At 44.9% G+C, this 19405-nt stretch overlaps 2 protein-coding genes across 7 annotated transcripts in view; both read right to left on the bottom strand.

Annotated features, from left to right (window-relative positions):
* The window catches only part of acaca (acetyl-CoA carboxylase alpha), a 35506-nt gene extending 29097 nt beyond the window's left edge, over positions 1–6409 (bottom strand). For all 6 annotated transcript variants that reach the window (XM_058078547.2, XM_058078548.2, XM_058078549.2 and 3 more), the window contains exons 1-10: positions 6194–6409; positions 4832–5090; positions 2724–2856; positions 2512–2650; positions 1211–1320; positions 1067–1148; positions 887–985; positions 533–639; positions 345–455; positions 70–279 (exon numbers count right to left, since the gene is read on the bottom strand). In XM_058078547.2, the coding sequence (XP_057934530.2) occupies positions 70–279; positions 345–455; positions 533–639; positions 887–985; positions 1067–1148; positions 1211–1320; positions 2512–2650; positions 2724–2856; positions 4832–5061 (1221 nt within the window). In that variant the 5' untranslated portion in view covers positions 5062–5090; positions 6194–6409. The remainder of the gene's footprint in view (positions 1–69; positions 280–344; positions 456–532; positions 640–886; positions 986–1066; positions 1149–1210; positions 1321–2511; positions 2651–2723; positions 2857–4831; positions 5091–6193) is intronic.
* Positions 6410–8720: 2311 nt separating this feature from the next.
* Positions 8721–14634, bottom strand: LOC131132695 (T-box transcription factor TBX2b-like). Its single transcript, XM_058078558.2, has 7 exons — positions 14214–14634; positions 12958–13225; positions 12744–12890; positions 12564–12640; positions 12355–12491; positions 10838–11253; positions 8721–9736 (listed from the first exon to the last, which is right to left on the bottom strand). Exons 1-7 carry the CDS (start codon positions 14519–14521, stop codon positions 9350–9352), a joined length of 1740 nt encoding a protein of 579 aa, XP_057934541.2. The 5' UTR covers positions 14522–14634; the 3' UTR covers positions 8721–9349.
* Positions 14635–19405: the final 4771 nt, after the last annotated feature.

Raw genomic sequence — 19405 nt, 5'->3', positions numbered from 1 at the left:
TACATCGACACATCAGTTCCGAGAAGCAGAACATTTAGTGCCACATGTTCGAAAACAGGTCTCTCGTACCCTTTCCATGTCCTCAAAGACATCAGACGTGGCGATGGTAGCAGGCGCCTCCTCTATGATCTTCTGATGCCGGCGCTGCACGGAACAATCTCTGCCGAACAAGGAAATGGCGTTCCCGTACTGATCGGCCAAGATCTGGACCTCCAAGTGGCGGGCATGCTTGGCCAGCTGCATGACAAAGACGGGGGAACCTGGAACTTCTGCCTGGACCTGGAGAATCAAGTCAACATTTTGTCAATGTGGTGATTCTTCACGATGGATTGATTTTCACGTACCTGTCTGAACAGGTTGGGGAAATCATCAGCCGAGTTGACCTTTCGGATGCCTTTGCCTCCCCCTCCCTCCGAGGCTTTCACCATAACGGGGTAGCCAATCTTCTCCGAAGCCTGGGGGGGTTGGAGGGCACACATTTAGCTTCTCACGGCCCGCAGGGCCTGAAGGTTCCACCTGACCACGCGCTTACTTGCAGGCCGTCCTTCACGTCCTGGATGCAGCCAAGCTCGTACAAGTCATGGGGAACGTTGACCACTCGTTTCTTTTGGTTGCTCTCTGACCACTCCACTGTCAGACCTGGGGGGGAGACACACACTCGCACGTTAAAATCGTAAAAACATTTTTTTGTAAAAATAATCGTATTATGACAAAGAAAACAAAATAAAGTTGTAATATATTTGTATATGTTATATATTTGTAATAAATTAATATATTATATTTATATAATATTTGCTTCTAAAACTCCGGGAATCCGGTCATAATATTCCACAAAGACCTTTTTGTACATTATGGAAATATGAAAGGCAAATATGGCATCGTGTACCGGTGCCACTCCACGGCAAGGTTGGGATGCCAGCCGTCTGAGCCACGATGGATGAGGCGATCTTGTCCCCCAGAGCCCACATGGCCTGACTAGGAGGACCTGGCAGGAAATAAGACAGATACGGTGAGCCCAGGTAACCAGGAAGCTCAGGAATGAGGAGCAAAAAAAATGGGATCGGACCCATGAAAGCGATGCCGTGCTTATGGAGCAGCTCCGGCAGTTTGGGGTTCTCCGACGCATGGCCCCATCCGGCCCACACAGCCTGGAAGAGCACATCAATCATGTCAGCAAGTTCATCCATGCCCCGCCCAATTGAGACCTCACCTGGACAGGTATTCGCTTGGCGATATCCAGAATCAGCTCCACGTTGGCGTAGTTGTTGTTGTTTGTTCCTCCTGGCACGGGCACGTAATGATCGGCCATTTTGATGTACTCTGGAAGAATCAGCCCAAATGTACAATCGTGGAACAGCCCATAGCGAGAGTCAAGCGTTCACCAGATATTCGCCCATCAAAACTGGCCCCACATTCACAGCCTCGCCCTGGCTGTTGCTACTTCCGTCCTCGCATTTAGTTTTAGATCTCAACATTCACCCTCGTGAGGATAAGCCGTGCAGAAGATGGACCTCAAACGTTCACGCTACATTTCAGCATTCATCTGCTGGGAATGCCATCATTTCTTAGGGGAAACTCTTTCATTAATTTAATCTTCATATGCTGCTGGCGCCGTGCAACATGTGCTCATAAAAGTCCTGAAAGTAGATGCAGGATTCATTTATTGGAAGGTTTGGAAGTCAATGTAAGTCGTCGAAAGCAGGCATTTTGGCTTCATTCTAGCATGTCGCTTAGCAAATGTCCATCCATCCATTTTCTATGCCACTTATTCTCACAAGGGTGGGGGTATGCTGGAGCCTATCCCAGCTGTCTTTGGGGAGAGGCGGGGTCCACCCTGGACTGGTGGCCAGCCAATGGCAGGGCACAAACGTCGCCAATGAAGCTAACATGTTTTTGGAATGGGGGAGGAAACCCACGCACGGGGAGAACATGCAGACTCCACACAGATATCCAAGTGGAGAATCGAACGCAGGTCTTCCCGACCTCCTGACTGACTCCTGACAGTGTGACCTACATGCTAACATCAGAATCAGCCCCCAAACATTCCAGATCATTACTGGGACTGCTTATGATGATCATTGTGGCTTATGGGGAAGGAGATCTGGAAAAAAAGCCAAAATATGATGGTTGCTGGTTCGCTCCTCCAATGGGGAATCGTTTTTAGAACAAAATAAAGAAGCTATTCTCTATTTATTATGATTATATAGCGTAGTAAATCTTATTCATATCGGAATCGACCCCAAACAAATCCATACTCTTTGGCCCTAATTGCTACTGACTGAGGGTGATTCGGTTCTCTGCAAAGGCTCTGTTGAGAGACGCTCCGCACTGCGACTAAAAGCAGCTCATCCACGGGTGTGATTCCCCAGCAATGACATCAGGCTGTTGGCTGTCACCTCCAACCTGACGGCCCCCCCAGCCAGTCTGGAGGAATGTGGCTCTGCAACAGCCACCCAGCACACGGCAGAGACGCCATAAGAGAAACCAGTGTAGGTTGCTTCCAAAGCTCACCGGCGTTGGCCTTCAGGTCCTCGGGGGTCACCATCACCACGAAGCGGATCGCCCGTTCGTTCCGAAACATCTCGTAAGCCCAGCGGCGAATGGAGCGCATGCACTTGACTGCTGCGATGCCGTTGTTGGCGATGAGCACCTGGAGGTGAGGGGGTCATTGACATGAAATATTCCATAAAGAGAGGAGCGGGTTCATCCTTTTCTACGTGTACCTTCTCGATGACCTTGTTGCCACCAAAACGGGTGACAAATTCAGCAGGGGACGCCACTGTGAAGTCCCTCTGCAGATCAATACGCCGGCGATCTCGACCTCGCTTCATCAGGTGCAGCCCGGACATGCTTGGCCTGATCAGACATCATGTATCATTACTGTGTGGGCACCCCCCCATGCCCATGTCATGATTGGCATTTTCACCCCCAACAGACTTACATAGAAAGTATTGGATCACTCTAATACCAATCATTTGATTTATTTATTGATTGATTTATTGTATTATATTATATTCATCAGTCATTCATTGAAATATACAACATAACAAAAGTTACAAATTATAAAATTAGGAATAATAATTAAATATATTTTCAAAAACTAATCTTAAAATAAGTGCCAAATAAGTTTTTGACGTGCCACATAAAAACATATGTGGGGCCAGATCAGGCCCCCGGGCCTTGACTTTGACACCTGTGATGTACAACGTCTCCTTTGGGGCGTACATGAAGGGGGTCATCAGCTGGCCTCTCTTATCACCAACGCCAGCGCACGTGGCTGCCAGATAAGAGCTCAACAGCCAGTGTGGACTCAGTGCACGCACGTGCATGCATGTGCACGCACACACGCACAGCCAGTGAGTGTGGACCCAGTGCACGCACACACACACTATTACAAGTATTCCCCATGCAGGTGAGAGTGTTTCTACCGTGAGTCATGCAAAGTGAGACATTCCACATGCGAGCAAAACAAGACAAGTTTCTCAGTCTGTCACGTCGGAAGAAGAGATGAAGGTTTTATTTATTATCTCTCTGGTTGCTATTTGGATTTTTAATGGGACATACTGACTACAGTATGTCATCTGTTAAATCAAGCCCCGCCCACGAGGAAGCGAGTAGAGGGAGGAGGGGTATGCTAATGACAGGAGGGCGTGGGGGTATGTAAGCTCGTTTGGCTGGCTGCTTTCTGTGGTCTGATGTTTTTTTGGGCATGGTTGCGACACGCGAGAAAGGTCCCGCTGGGGTGAAAGAGGTGTATTGAGAGCAGGGGAGGGTGAAGGAGGGCTAAATCCTGTATTTCCATAACCTGATCCCGGGATCACGGGTGTCCAAAGCTTTCACCCTCAACATAGGGTACACGCTATGATACTAACAACGTAGGGTACACGCTATGGCGCTAGCAACGTAGGGTACACGCTAACAACGTAGGGTACACGCTATGACGCTAACAACGTAGGGTACACGCTATGACGCTAACAACGTAGGGTGTACGCTATGACGCTAACAATGTAGGGTGTACGCTATGATGCTAACAACGTAGGATGTACACTATGATGCTAACAATGTATGGTACACGCTATGATGCTAACAACATACGGTATACACTATAATGCTAACAACGCAGAATACACACTATGATGCTAACAATGTAGAGTACATACTATGATGCTAACAACATGCGGTACATGCTACAATGCTAACAACGTGCAGTATACGCCATGAAGCTAACAATGTACAGTACACACTATGATGCTAACAACGTATGGTACACACTACGATGCTTACGACATACGGTACGCGCTGGCGCTAACAACATACGGTACACACTACGAAGCTAACAACGTACAGTATACACTATGATGCTAACAATATAGAGTATACACTATGGTGCTAATGTAAGGTATACACTATAATGCTAACAATATACAGTATACAATATGACGCTAACAACGTAGAGTATAAACTATGGTGCTAACAACATACAGTACACACTATGACGCTAACAACACAGAGTATACACTATGATGCTAACACTTTTTTCTCTTAATATTTTCACTTCATTCATGTTAAATTAATGAGGATTTTTGCTGTGTTTTTTTTAGTTTTCTTGTTAAATAACATTATTAGACTGTACCGTGGCCCAATCAAAAAACAGCCAGTGGCTGCAAGTGGCCCCTGGGCCGCAGTTTGGACACCCTTGATATAAAGAGTGGAATGAAGTAATTCCTAAGATGGAATGGAAATGTTATTATATACTATTTGGTGCCAGGCCATTAAAAGCCCAGAAAGGGATGCTTTAGTGACTGCTTTATTAGCGAGTGCGGTTTGTCACCTGAGATTGTGCATGGAGGCGTCAACGTGCTCAAAGCAGGCTTCGTACGTGCTGTCGGAGCTCCCGGACGACGGTGACGAGGAACGCCCCTCCTTCTCCTCCAGCTGCACGTCCGGCTTCCCTTGGATTTCATCCTCGGAGTTCTCCTCCGACACGGAGCCCACAATGAAGTGGGAGTGCAGCGCCGCTATAGCCGGGTGCTTCTTGGGAGCGCCGTCCTGCTGCGCCATGGCCCCGCGACACGCACAGGCTGCAACCGCTTGATGAAAACAAAGAAGACATGTTCAACACTCGTAAGGCACTCTCCTTCCTTTCACATGCTCCAAAAGCAGCATCATGTGGAGAAGAAAGGAAATGATGGAAAAAGTGGCCACTCGGCCTGGGTCACATGCCGTGGATAATCAATATAATCATCAATATACGTGTCTGGCAGGGAAATGGTTCAGCATCTTGCCGTGCTTGTTCTGTAGAACAACGGCATGGATGGAGTGAGCCCTTTTGTCAGTCATACAGTCCCTTTGTATGAGTGGGTGGAGGCGGGGCCGTGAGCATACACACAGTGTGTAACATAGTAGAAATAAAATGATTGGATTGAGATATATTGTTGTATATTTGTACTTCTATGAAGTAATATTAAAACCTCATTTCGTACAGCCAATCTGGTGTAGTATCTCGTAGTCCCCCAATATGTCCATGTCTTTTCAGCAGCCAGGATCTGGATCAGGGTCAGCGTCAGGATAAGGGTCAGGGTCAGGATGGTGTTTGTCTGCTTGCTCAAGTGAGTTGCTTCAGAGTTTGACGACTGTTGCAACGCAGTAACCCCTCATGGCCTGTCTGAATCTTACACAAGCTAGCTAACACCACTGCGTACTGCGTACTTTGAAGATGAAAGTACGGCATATGAATCAGCCGTTCTTTGTGCTATTATAGTGTGGGGTCACCCCGGGCTCGATGTGAGCACATCATCATCATGGACCACCGGTGGTCTGCGGTGTGAAACACACCTCACCGCCTACCTGCCTGCCACAGACACCTGCTGGAAGGACCAGAAAAACAAGCACAGCATTTGGCTGTTAAAGCCCAGGCATCCATCACCGAATGGTGCGTGTAAACCCATGCGGTACATTCCACATTAGACACATTAGACACATTACCAGACGGGCTGTCGGCTAGCTGTGCGTCCAAACACTCAACTCATGTTAACGTTTTAGCGTGACATGATAAGCGCCTTTAGCACAGGCATTTAGCAAAAGCTAAAACTGCTGTCATACAGTAGCTGAGCTGCCGGTGCACCGCTGGGTTGTACTAACCGGTAGATGATGAACAGCAAGATTAGGAAGCTCACCATGCAAGTCAACTCACCGTTGGAGATAAACCGACACGCAATAGTGACAAGTGGCAGCAAAAAACTCAATCAATGACTGGAGTGGAAAAGACATCCATGTGTCCGCAGCGGATGAGGAGGAGAGAAGAAGAATCACATCATGATGAGGTCACGCTTCCCCGTCAGAGGGATTCAACGCCAGAGAGTGGGGCGATGTGACGATCCTCCAGCGGGTTTACTCCTGGACGTTCACCTCTAACCCCACCAGCTTCCGGTATAGAAATAGGTAAGATAGAATGAGTTCACGCTTGTTGTCGCTGGCCATATGCTACTAAGCAGTCATCATGACGTTATTCCACTTTGATTTATTTTTCTGTGTTTTAGACAAAAAAAATCCAATATTTCAAAAATAAAACAACATTGTTGTTTATATTTTTTACATTTCAATTTTCTAATTTGTTTAAAATGCTTTAACCGTTCGAGAACAAAAAATAGTATATTTAAATAACCGTACGAAAATAAATACCTAAAAAATATTTGGATAAAGTAACGATTAACAAAACAATAAAACTGTTTACTTCAAGACGATTCGGCGTATCTATTTAATCTACATCTAGAAAGGCCTGACTAGAGCGAACCAATCACATTGCAGAGGCGTTTCTGTGGGCGGGTTTTGAAAGAATCCTAAAAGCGATCCCGGAAGTAATCTCTCTGTACGATGAGCGGCGTGTAGACTATGTATGTCTGTGGAAACGCCACAAAAATGTTCGAATGCTGCGTCTGAAGCGAAACTCGTGAAATTATCAAATATAAGAGGTAATACATTACTTTAAAAATCAGGAGTACTGTCTTTAACAGTCGGAGCATTTGAATATCATGCCCCAGCTTGCCAAAGAATATTGGTAGATTCAAGAAGTCAGCAACGTCTGACGTCATCAGAAATATCAGAAACATTAGAAATAAATTGTTGTAAATATACTGCAACGGTACTCGAGTGGGGCTTTATGGAAATATTCTCTTCTTGTATCAAACGATGAAATGTGTTGTTTTGTCAAGTCAATTGTAGTAAACACCGTCAGTACCGTTATATTCCACCAGATGGCACGCTAGTGTAGGTGGTAAAACGACTCATTCAAACAGAGCATGGGAGGAGTTCATTATAGTTGGCTTTCAATGAGTGCTCATTGTCGCAAATAAGTCAACAGACTCGCAGTTATTTTAGTTTGTGAAGTCCTTTCACTATTTTTGTTCAACATGGAGGCTACCAATAAAAGAAACCAGGAAAATCATATTTTATTGTTAATTCGCTATGAAGTAGTGCGGGTTGTGAGGTAAACAAATGGCATAAACCTTTGAGTAGGAAAATGTTCACCACATACTGAACTTTTTCCCTCTAATGTAACTTTTTGTTGATCATTCAGCTGTAAAGTTGTTGTAGTCCCCCCCCCCCACACACACACCTTCCAAACCACCAGACCTCCCCAGAAGTGTGAGAGGTTTTCTGCCGGCTGCCAACTTGACTGTTGACCTGCTTGCCACGTTTCCAAGCCAGTGGACATGTTCTCTCAGTATGTAGCTAAGCTCAGCCAGGGAGAAAATCCACACAACTGCACATGCATGGGAGGTTCTTTCAGCTCTTGGGAGGCCACCAACAACTACTTTTCTATCACGCCATGAATATTCGGTCATAAACTGGAGAAGAGGTGCAGTGAAATGTGTCTGAATTCCACATGCACATTTGTACCTTGTTTACCGGCCTGAAGTAGAAACTGTAGGGTCCCAGCATCGTGTGGTCTGCAGTCCATGGCTTTAATTGAAGTGATGGTCGCCTCATGACAACAAGACAATACATGAGCTTCTTGACTTTCTTTGTGACACACACACACATACATCTCCTGAGTTTGCGTTTGAGTGCACAGTGCTGCTAAAAGAATGTGTGCGAGTGGCCTCACCATCATTTGGCAGCTTTAGCAATGATCACTTGCTGTGGTCATTGTGTTGTAACAACAGAAATATTCACATCATTATACAAAATGCTCCAAAAAACCTGCATCTTATGGCCCTGACACAGAGAGCCCCTCCCACCCTCATTTTTCACACAGGGTTGGTAGGACTAATCCCAAATATAAGACGATGCCTATCTTGGAAAAAAAGTCTTTACACAAGAGTGAACGCTGTGAGGAGAACGCTGTTAGGAGTAGAGATTAACAATATATATATATATATATATATATATATATATATATATATATATAGATTAGATTTATACATATAACAATGGGTTTTCAATCGGTTTTCAAATAAATTAATCATGATTAATCACTATTTGAAATATGTTCATTTGCACTGTGTTTCATTTACAGAAGGATAAATGACAGGACAGGATTATAAATATTTGCATTTGAGCTGTCATAGGATTCCATTTTTAAATTAATCTGTTTTCAAATTAATAAAAAATTACAAAATTAAAAAATAAAACATTTTCAAATATGTCTGAAATATGCAGCTTATACTGCATCATTTTAAGACATGATTATGTATATTGGAATAAGGACTGCCAAATGTGTTTAACTGAATTGGAGTTGTCAAACAATGACATTTTTAACTAATGAACTGTGATTAATCACCTGCTGCAAGTATGTCTGAAATGTGCCAATTTTGACTTGACTTGATGAGAAGAAAGTATTTGTTATTATGTATTTGGATGCACCAACAGCTCGGAATGTAAACCAAGGTAAAGACACACCATCTCCGTCTCAGCATGAGTTTGCCCAACACCAGTCTGTAGTAGCAGAACATGGGATGCTGGGAGTGTCAGTGAATGCCCCACGTGGTGGTGTGGTGAGGATGAGGAAGTGGTGCTGGGTGACTTGCTGATACGTACAGTACACCGTGTTGGATGGAATGCTGCTGTTGATGTCCTAAGGTACCCATAAGACTGCGTGGCGGTGGGGACACTACACTGTGCCTCCATTTGCCGCCCTAACAGAGAGGTGCAGCTGCCAGGATAGCCATGCATTAAGGATGCTAAAACATGTAGCATAATAAGAGTTATTGCTACTACATATCTGTTATTTTGACAGTAATTAAAGCTGGAGTGTTATGTACAGTGTAGTGCTGTTTTGACGTGAGTGAGCGTTGAACATAACATACATTGTGCTGTCACTGAAATCTGCATGAACATGGAGAAATATTTACAGCAGTGGTGGAACTGACTGATCAAGTCCAACATCTCGTACACCCTTGAGTTCCTCAGAGGGAGCTTTGACATCGAGCAGGTCAGTCTGCTGCCTCCCGGCCTGGTCGGCACTCTGATTGTCAGACGCAGGACCGGACTCTCGGCTGGACCATTTGGAGCGTCCGGATTTAGCCGAGCTAGAACTTGCTGTCAGCGGCTCGTGGCTTGAGGCGGCAGCCGGTGGTACCTGATAAGGGCTGATACGCAACCACGGAAGGGTGCTGTGAAAGGAGCGGTTTCGTAAGAAGGCTGAGGTTGTTGAAGCGGGCGTCACGGCGGCCGGCGATGCCACGTAGCTCCATGGGTGGGACAGCAATCCTCCAAACGCTGGCAGTGAGATTCCCTGTTTGAAGAAATACAACAAATATTTCTTCATTCATCTCATCCATGTTTTCTTAGTCGCTTCATCTGAAGCTTGTTGTTGCGACCAGTTTGATCAGTTCAACCCTGGATGGACCTATTCAATGTGAACCAAACACAAACAGATTTTACATTAAAAAAAACTATTCATGGCATCCAAAAATAATTGCTGATTAATTGGATAATGGATTAATCATTGATTAATCATTGAGCCCTAAAGAATAACATGTACAGCTAACAAATTACAATGTGAGGGGATCACGGTGCAGCCTGTAAGCCTAGCCCACAAGCGGTCGTACGCTCGGCCTCTGTGCAAGAAAATGCAAGAAAGGCAGCAATGGCGTGCACGTGACACGCTGACTTTGGATTTTTCCGACTTGCGGGGTCCGCATTTGCATCGTGCGCCACGCATGCACCCCACATACGTAATTACTGCAGCTAATGCAGGTTCGGATGTTTCTTATATCCTCCAGGCCTGTCCAGATCTTACTCCTTATTGGTCACCACAACTACGTTCTCCACAAACAAACAAGAAAAACTAAAACACTACCATTTGAGGAAGGCCAAAAATCACATGCCAAATAATCGTAACAACCTAGCCTAGTCAGCTAGCGCTGGAGGTTAGCAGGCTAGCGCTGAATGTTAGCAGGCTAGCGCTGGAGGTTAGCAGGCTAGCGCTGGAAGTTAGCAGGCTAGCGGTGGAGGTTAGCAGGCAAGCGCTGGAGATGTCTACATGACCCACACTGCTTGCCTCTCGCCTGGGACCTAGTGCTTTTGCAACTATGGTGCGTTCAAGGACCAACAGTTGATGAAAAAGATGCTCATTGAAGCACGCCAGATTTGCAAAGTGTGCTGGCCACACCCCTTTGGGGCGCCGTAGGCATGGCATAAGGCAGGTGCGCTCTGCCTGCATCTGGTCTACGAAATTAGAGCCCGATGTGTTTTCAGAGAAAAAACAAGATATTTGGGATTTAACAAAAAAACTATATGTGGTTTTAACAAAAATCCACACCTAGTATGTGGGACCATGAATGCTGACATAAGGCACGTGTCCAAATACACGGACGTACAGCGTCCAACACACCTGAGCCAGGTGAAGCAGAAATGGAGATGAGGAGGCGAGGCTTTGAGACCCGCCTCTGTGTTCTGTGTCGTTCAATCCAGAGAAGGAGGAAAGCAGATGTCCCATGGAGTGAAACCCCCCCGTCTTCAGCGACAACTGTCCTGGGTGGAACAGCAAAGGCGACCCGAGCTCAAAACAGCTGGAGCGAGCCACAGTCGGCACATGTGTCCATGAGCGTTGTGTTTCCGTAGACACGAGAGGCGGATCTGTCGGGCCATCTTTGACTTTGCTACGCGAGGAGTCCATGCCCGCCGAGAGCGCTGGATCCTCTGTGTCCACCTTCACACTGAAGACTGAAGACTCAGCCCAAGAACTGCTGACTTCACTCGCATCCTCTCCTGGCAGCTCAATATCTGAATCGCTTCCAGCGTTCTCATCTGTTGGGAACATGTGATTGGGAGTGAAAACGGTCATGTCAGCTGATGTAATCACAGTCGTGCCTCACAGCATCACTGTTGGATTATCCTCCCTCGCTATAGCGCCGTTTCCCCCAAGTGAATGCCTGAACAAACATGGCTGTTTGGTGCCAGACTGTGGTCTATGATTCGTCAAAGAAATGGACAGACAAGTTATATGTGCTCACTAGGTGGCAGTAATGACATTAGCTTACATGACATTACCTTAACACAGTTCCACACCATAAAATTAAAAAATGTTCTTCTCCCATCCTGTGTGGAAGTGGTATGTTTTTGGCTTCTTACGCTTAAAAGAAATATACTGCTTAGCATGCCAGTGGCCATCTTGAGTCCCTTCAGCATCAGAGTTGCAATGTGTGTGAACACTGAATAACAGCAGTGTGTAATGATGTTAAAAGGCGTATTTAGAAGGTCATCAACAGGTTTTCTATGCTCTAACTACAAATGTATTCTATGTATTAAGATTGAATACTATGTCACAGACATTCATTGAACGCCTATAAACCAGTGAACCGCGATAAGCGAAGCATGACTGCACATAGCTCCACGGTGAAAAAGCACGGCGGCGTGATGGCACAGCAACTTGTGGTTGGGATCTACGCTGAACAACTTAGCCGGCTGTGTTGTTGTTGAGTCCATTATTCATGTCCCTGCAAACACGCTGGGTGACTCCCTGTCAGACTTACGATGCACGCAATGCCTGCGTCCACACACCCGTGGGCATAACATGAAAGACTCCTCCTTTTGAATGTTTTGAAAAAGCGTGATAAGAGGGAAGTTGTGAAACTTGCAGCACGACGTGACGAGGGATTACTGTATTATGGTATATATTATATTGTTATCGCAGGATATTGATTGTTGGGTCATCACTTTTTCAAGCAATGGAGGCAATAATGGCATGCAGGACACAGCTGCAACCAGCAGAGGTGCTATCTATCCGGTCTTAGCTAGCCTCAAGATAAAGCTACATCATGGTCTCCGGGGTTCAGCTAGGTTGCGTTCCAAACACAGGGTCATGTTGTGTCGAGAATGCACACAGAAAAAGAAAAGCTATGGTGTCACCTTGACCGTTTGGCCTGGACGTGGCAGCCCAGTATCGCTGAGGAGAATAAAATGGGTCACTGGTGCCGGGCTGGTCCCACGAGTCGTCTGAATCAGTTTTGTTCTCCGGCAGCGGAGATATGCTGAAAGGATTGTTCCTGCAGATAGGGAGATAGAGATGGGGGGTTTCAAGGCAACCAAGAGTTCTGTGCTTCCACGTCCACGCTGACCTCTTTTCTCGTCTTCCATTGCCCGTGTCCCTGAATCCTTTGGCGAAGGGGTTGTTGTCGATTTTCAGCTGCGTGATCTTGTCAGGAGAAGATAACGGATGAGTGACTCGATGAAGTGGATACCTGAGCACAATGCTGGAGGCAGACAGCCACCGGCCCATATCGGCCGAGGTGCAGTACCTTCTCATTTTGGTAAGCGGTGACGGCGATGAACTCCGTCTCTGGGAAGACGTACGTCAGGAAGGTGCTGTATGGAAGCTTCATGATGTCGTTGGCTCGCACGATGTGGAACCTGGGCTGGTATTTATGCATGGAATTCAGAATGGTCTAAGGAAGCAAAGATGAGTATGTTAGAAGGAGCGTGTGACGCCATTGGACGTACAAGGCGACGTACGAATCCGTGCTTATCCGATACGTTGTTGGTGAGTTTGAGTTTATGGAAGGCGACGGCTCTGCTCATCCACTGCTCCCCCTTGGATGGACTGTCGGGATGGATGTACATGCGCTTCGGCATCTCCGGGTCGGCTTTCCCAGCCACGATCCAGCGGGAGTTGTGAAACTTGTATCGGAAGTCATCCACGGAGACGATGTCCATCAGCAGGATGTACTTGGATGTTTTGTCAAGGCCGCTGACCTTTACTTTGAAAGCCGGGAACATCCTCCTGGAACAACCCATTTCTGATATGAGATTTATATCATTTTCTGCCTTATACCAATTTTATTTGTCCAGCACAATTCATACACAAGGACATTGAAACAGAAACGATCATTCACATCAAATCAAACATCAAATCATTCTCAACGGGCGGCCACATATTTTGGAAAACATGCAGAGATGAGATAAGATACACATATTCCATCTCTGCTTTGGCATAAAGAACATTATTCATATCTACTTCACTCTTTGCTCTTTTGTTTTTTGTATTATCCAAATATTTCTACTTTTTTCTTAGATGATCTTTGTAAATTTCCTTCTCCTAATATTATGACTTTATTCCGAAAATATCACATTTTCCACAAATTCATTTTGCCTTTAATATTTCAACTGGATGCTACTAAAAAAATTTCATAATATTATAAGTTTATTCTCATTTTGAACTGTTTGGATAAAACTTTTTTCTCTGAAGTTTTGACTCTTGATTCTCTGAATATTTCATCTGTTTTTCCATTTCCACTGCCAATATTCTTCTTAGAATTATGACATTATTTCCAGAATATATTCACTTTATTCTCCTAACATTAGCACTTTCCCCAAATTCATTTTCCAAAAATGGCAACTTTATTTTGTTAATTGGTTTCTCCCAATGCTTTTCTTATATTTCAGGTTATGTTTCTAAAGTGATTTTATTTCCCCTCATATATATAATTATTATTGTCAAATTAGGACTTTTTTCTCTTGATAGTTTCACTCATCTTTCCACTTTTCCTGCTTTTTTGTAGTATCCTTGCTAATATACTTTTAGAATGTGCAGTGGGCCAAAAAACCCCAGCAAATAGGCTGCGCCGCACTTTGGACACCTGTGTACTAAAATCATTCCATAAACCAATTCAGTGAAAGTTGTCTTATGCACACAAAAGAAAAGCCATAATTAGAAGTTAGCCAGTTGTCCAAATGGTTGGAAAACAGAATGTGTGCCAACAAAGACTGACCTTCCTGATTTAGTGATAACCATCTCCGTTCCCATTTTGTGAAACTCCTTCCATAAATCCTTGGACTCCAGCGTGACTTTGGGGTCGTCGCTCAGGTTCCTCAAGGGGCGCAGCGGGGTGGCTTGGGGCTGCCGGCTCAGAGCGGCGTGCGCCCTCGCCTCGGAGTCCGCCGGCCGGCGCTCAGCCTCCGCACGGGACGCCGCCACGTCCGGGACGCACAGCGCGGGGTGGAAGGAAGGCTGCGCGGCGGAGAGTGAGGCAGGCGAGGGCAGGCTTGGTCGCTGGGCTTGGAAATGATAATAAGCCATGGCGACCGTTTCCCCGTCAAAGCGGGCAGGAGGAGCCCGGGCCACCGACACGCACAGCAAGCACGTTCATGTCCAGAAGTGCAAGCCTCCAAACATCCAAACTCCAGGGAAGCTTCGGCAGGACAGGACGACCAAGCAAAGGCTAAAGTAGTTCTGGACTGAAGTGGGCGGAGTTGAGGCGCACTTGTTACACTCGCTTATAAATGTCTTATTTATGATGACTGGCAATAAAAATGTGTTTTTTAACGCTTGTCCACATGCACTGGAGGGGAGACTCTTAACGGTGATTCCATCCGCTCCGTTTCCTTTTTTCATATTGTATACAGTCTTCATAGTTAATACATGGAATATATTTGTGGTTAGAGCATAGAAAACCTGTTGATCACTTTATAAACCCAGTTTTTAAGGTTATTGTTTATTATTATACATGAAATAACACGCTTATAGTCATCTTTACACTCCTGTTATTGCTTCTGCTGGGACTCCAGATTAGCAAGCTAGCGAGCTAGCAAGCTAACAAGCTCACCACTTAGCTTCAAATGTATTTATTCAAAACTTAAGAAGCCAAAAACTCACCACTTTGGCATGGGATGGCAGAATTCTTTATCTTTTTTAAAATCTTCTTCGTGTGGGACTCGCCATGGCTGCCTTCGTGACTTCATGGTGTTAAGGTAATGTCATGTAAGCTAATGTAGCAATTCTTTGTCTCATTACTGCCGCCTAGTGACCACAACGCTTCATGTTGTATCACTTGCCTTTTCACTAGTAACAGACCATAAGTATCACCAAACAGCCATCATTTCATCGTCCTTTCATGTCCGAAAAAACTGCAATATTGCAAGAACCCACTATCAACTATCAAATGCGACAATTTCATCCTAAACTTTGTAAACATGAGATTGAAAACAGTATATTTACACAAAAATACACACACAAGTAGTCTCAAAGAGGCCACCCACAAATGCGGGTTATGCTGTCATCCCTCACCACTTAGTGCTTCCAATTCCAGCACGGCTTCTCAAAAATATATTCATGAATAAATCATTGCTGCTTCATGCTTGACTACTATCGAAGCACATCTGTAGGTTTTGTTTGCATAGATGAAGCATTTTCCATCATAAAATACAAATACAAGATGTCATGATATGTCGCATTCTATCGACACTGGTCAGTCATTATATACTGATGAGACAATAGCTGGGGGTGTTATTTTATGCCGAGAAGGCTCTAATGTTAAAAACTTATTTAAAAGGTGTCACATTTATGTCTTATTTTCTCTTATGTCTACAATTCTGGATAGTATAAGTGTAAAGGTGACTATAGGGGTGTTATTCTATGCCTATATGTTAAAAAGTACTTTTAAGAGGTGCCACATTTATGTCTTATATGCCATATTTTCTCTTATTATGTCTACTGTCCTGGGTAATATAAGTGTAAAGGCGAATATAGGGGTGTTATTCTATGCCGAGAAGGCTCTGATGTAAAAAAAAACATATTTAAGAAGTGTCACATTAATGTCTTATATGCCTTATTTTCTCTTATTATGTCTACTATCTTGGGTAATATATGTGCAATGGTGACTATAGGGGTGTTATTCTATGCCTAGAATGCTCTGATGTTAAAAAGTGCATTTAAAAAGGTGCAACATTTATGTCTTATATACCTTATTTTCTCTTATTATGTCTACTATTTGGGAAATATAATTGTAAAGGTGACTATAGGGGTGCTATTCTATGCCTAGAAGGCTCTGGTGTTAAAAAGTGCATTTAAAGGGTGCCACATTTATGTCTTATGTGCCTTATTTTCTCTTATTATGTCTACTATACCAGGCAACCAGATGCTAGTTAACTGTGATAAACGAGGGATAACTTTACATTGACTGCTAGCATTGAACCAAGCATGTGATTAATGCAGAGAAGCATGCTAAAGCCCTGTGCTAAAATGTAGCGTACAGACGTAGCGTACAGACCCCCCCCCCCCCCCCATCATTTGTGGATGTAGATTGTGTTTGCTGACAATGTGTCTCCTAAGTGTCTGCCAGCCTAAGTAGCATATCCCTGAGAGAGCCATGATGGATTTTAATGCAGTGCTGCCTGAGGGGTCCAGTGTCACAGGCGTTTAGTGTTGCTTGTTCAGCTTCTCATAATGAATGTGAATTCATTTTTTAATCATTTTGTGGATTGCGTGGCGATGTGACAACTCTACCTAATGCTCACTGAGTCACCTTGTTTGGAAAGTAGAGACGATAGAGATATGACACGTTCTCCGAACCTGCAGAGATCTTTACACAGGTCTTCTAGGTACATTTGGAAATTGTTGGATTGGTGGCCAACCAATCACAGGGCACATATAGACAAACAACCATTTCCACCCACATTCATACCTATGGACAATTTGGAGTGGCCAATGAAGCTAACATGTTTTTGGAATGGAGGAGGGAAGCGAAGTACCCGGAAAAAAGCCACGCATGCACGGGGAGAACATGCAAACTCCACACAGAGATGGCCGAGGGGGGCCTGGTAGTAGTCATGTCATGATATTTCATTAGGACTAACCAACAGGTTTACTTGGTCAAATCCCTTATCTGTACCTTATGGGTCTTGAGAAGCAGAAAGTCATCTGTGTGGAAAAATTGTGCATATTTTTGATTTTGAGGTAGATTTATCCAGACGATGTGTTGTGAGGTTTGGGAGCTATGGGAGAGTTACTGGGTGTGGTTGCGGCAGACTGAAACTAGTTCTGCTTCACTAAAGAGACCGTCGATGGACCACCTCCGCGTCAACATCCGGGCAGAGGTTCAGTCTTCATCCTGTGAGATCCTAGCTACCGTGTGTTGTGGTGTGGCTAGCAGAGGGGTGTATGGATATATCATTGACTAAACTGAATGCCCAAACATTCCCGAGGCCCAGACACGGGGATTGTATCATCATTACAGCTTTACGATGGCATCCCCATCCAGCGCTGAAAGTGAGTGTGAAAGATTTGAGCAGCAGGGGAAGCCAAAACTTCAGTGGGACCTGAACGATATAGCAGATGAGCGTCGGTCCATGAAGGGATCTAAGAATCTCACCCTGTGATATATACGTAGCTTCAACCTATCTTTTCCAAGTCCAAGAACCTTGAGATGCACTAACAGACGCCATCCTGTTCCAGCTTTTAAATGACTTACCACTTGTCATGGGGGCCCTGGGGGTGGAACGGCACACGCTGCTGTCTTCCGTGCAGACGGCGCTGGTTTCGTCCCAACACCCCGCCGGTGTCCCGTGTCATGAAAGCTCATGTGACTGACTCACTGGGGCCATGGAAAAAACCAAAGACCCCAAAAAGTCACTTGTGCAACAACCCAATGTCTGACATTCCCATACCTCCAAGGCGTATGTGCGTATGTACTGTATACTACTATGTACTCTATACTATATACACAGTACGCCTCTTAGAACATTACTAAGTTCAGTTGAAAAGTTAATTGTACTCCTCTTAAAGTGAATGTTAAAATATCATGTGGGGATACCTTTAACGTATATCATATTGGGTAAAGGGGACTATAGGGTTGTTATGTCATGTATAGAGTGCTCTAATTATGCTAAAAAGCGTATTTAGCAGGTTTTCTATGCTGTAACAATGACAATATCCAATTTATAAATAGGGAATCATACTGTGTGAAAAGGACGTCTCATGGAGTCGTTCCTTTGCCTTCCTGTAGCGTTACATGAAACCCAGCGCCCAAACAAAGCACCTTATGGCTTCTAAAGTGGCAAGACCAAGGGACTTTTCTGACCGTATTAACTTTGTGCGTATGGCTTGCTTTTTCTTTGGCTTTTTGCAGCTTTATGGCAATAGCCTCTCACTTGCACCCAAGTACAGCTCAGTGTCACGGAGCCAGGTAACACTGTTTTCATCTCTCCGAAAGCAGCTCATGTCTGGTAAAACCAATTCAAACAACAGACAAGTACTACACAATACGGAAAGGAAGTAAAGAAAGTGTGAAAGTTCCCAACAAGTCTGTCTGCAGTGCAACGTGTCCAAATCACTAGGAATCCACAAGAAGTGCCACACTTCCCAGCAGTCCCCGAAGTGGACCTTTCACTCTGCTGGGTTAAAAATGCATGTTTAAAGTCTATTTTTGCCAGGAGCTGTGTCAAGAAATCCACACACGCCGACGGGACAGAATCTGCTCAATGTTCTACAAAAAACAGCCAAGCTGGCTCTCCATCATTTATGGCACGGTCACATGACTGTGATAACTCCTGACATCAAGCCAAGTGGCGGCCCTTCAGATGGTGAAAGTGTGCTTAGGTCGGGCTACTCGAGTGACTCAAAGCGTACGTCACACGGCAGGAATCACAAGGCAAGAATCAAGCTAAACTGGTCCAAATACCGATCCAGGATGCGGACACGCTGTACTGTAAATAAAATACAACCACTCAAGAATGAAAAAATATTTGTTCAGCTCAAATGGTACTCTGCTTTGACACCGTTACAGCTCTTCCCAGGAGGACGGAGAATCGAACCAGCAGCCTTCAGGTTGGGAGATGACCTCTCACCTGAGCTGTGCCGCCCCCACAGTAAGACAGTAAACCCACACCACAACTACTTGCTCATAAAGAGTACCACCTCATTGGAAAAGTACCAGCTAAAGTACCACCCGACTAGAAACAGTACAATGCCACCTGCTTATTGATGTAATACACACGTCAGTGTGGAGCAAATGTATTGGTGATGCTTGGACCTGAAGTTTAGCGGTGCATTAACTCCCCGTGTCTTTCTAAGCCTGCCACCCCGGTGGATTAAGACCTGTCGGGCATTCCCTCGGAGTCTGCCAGCAGGAGGCTTTTAGGGGCCTGGCTTATCTCTCCTCATTTGAGCTTTTGGGATGCGTCACTG

The sequence above is a fragment of the Doryrhamphus excisus genome, linkage group LG1 (assembly GCF_037039965.1).
Source record: "Doryrhamphus excisus strain RoL-2023G ecotype Guam linkage group LG1, RoL_Dexc_Guam_v1.1, whole genome shotgun sequence".
Lineage (NCBI taxonomy): Eukaryota > Metazoa > Chordata > Actinopteri > Syngnathiformes > Syngnathidae > Doryrhamphus > Doryrhamphus excisus.
This window is presented reverse-complemented; position numbering and strand designations above follow the sequence as displayed.

Coding starts and splice junctions, on each gene's coding strand:
- LOC131132695 (XM_058078558.2), bottom strand. CDS start 14,521: ATGGCTTATTATCATTTCCAAGCCCAGCGACCAAGCCTGCCCTCGCCT. Junction 12,492..12,563: donor AATGGAAGACGAGAAAAGAG/GTCAGCGTGGAC, acceptor CCCTATCTGCAG/GAACAATCCTTTCAGCATAT. Junction 9,737..10,837: donor TTCTGCTTCACCTGGCTCAG/GTGTGTTGGACG, acceptor TTCTTCAAACAG/GGAATCTCACTGCCAGCGTT.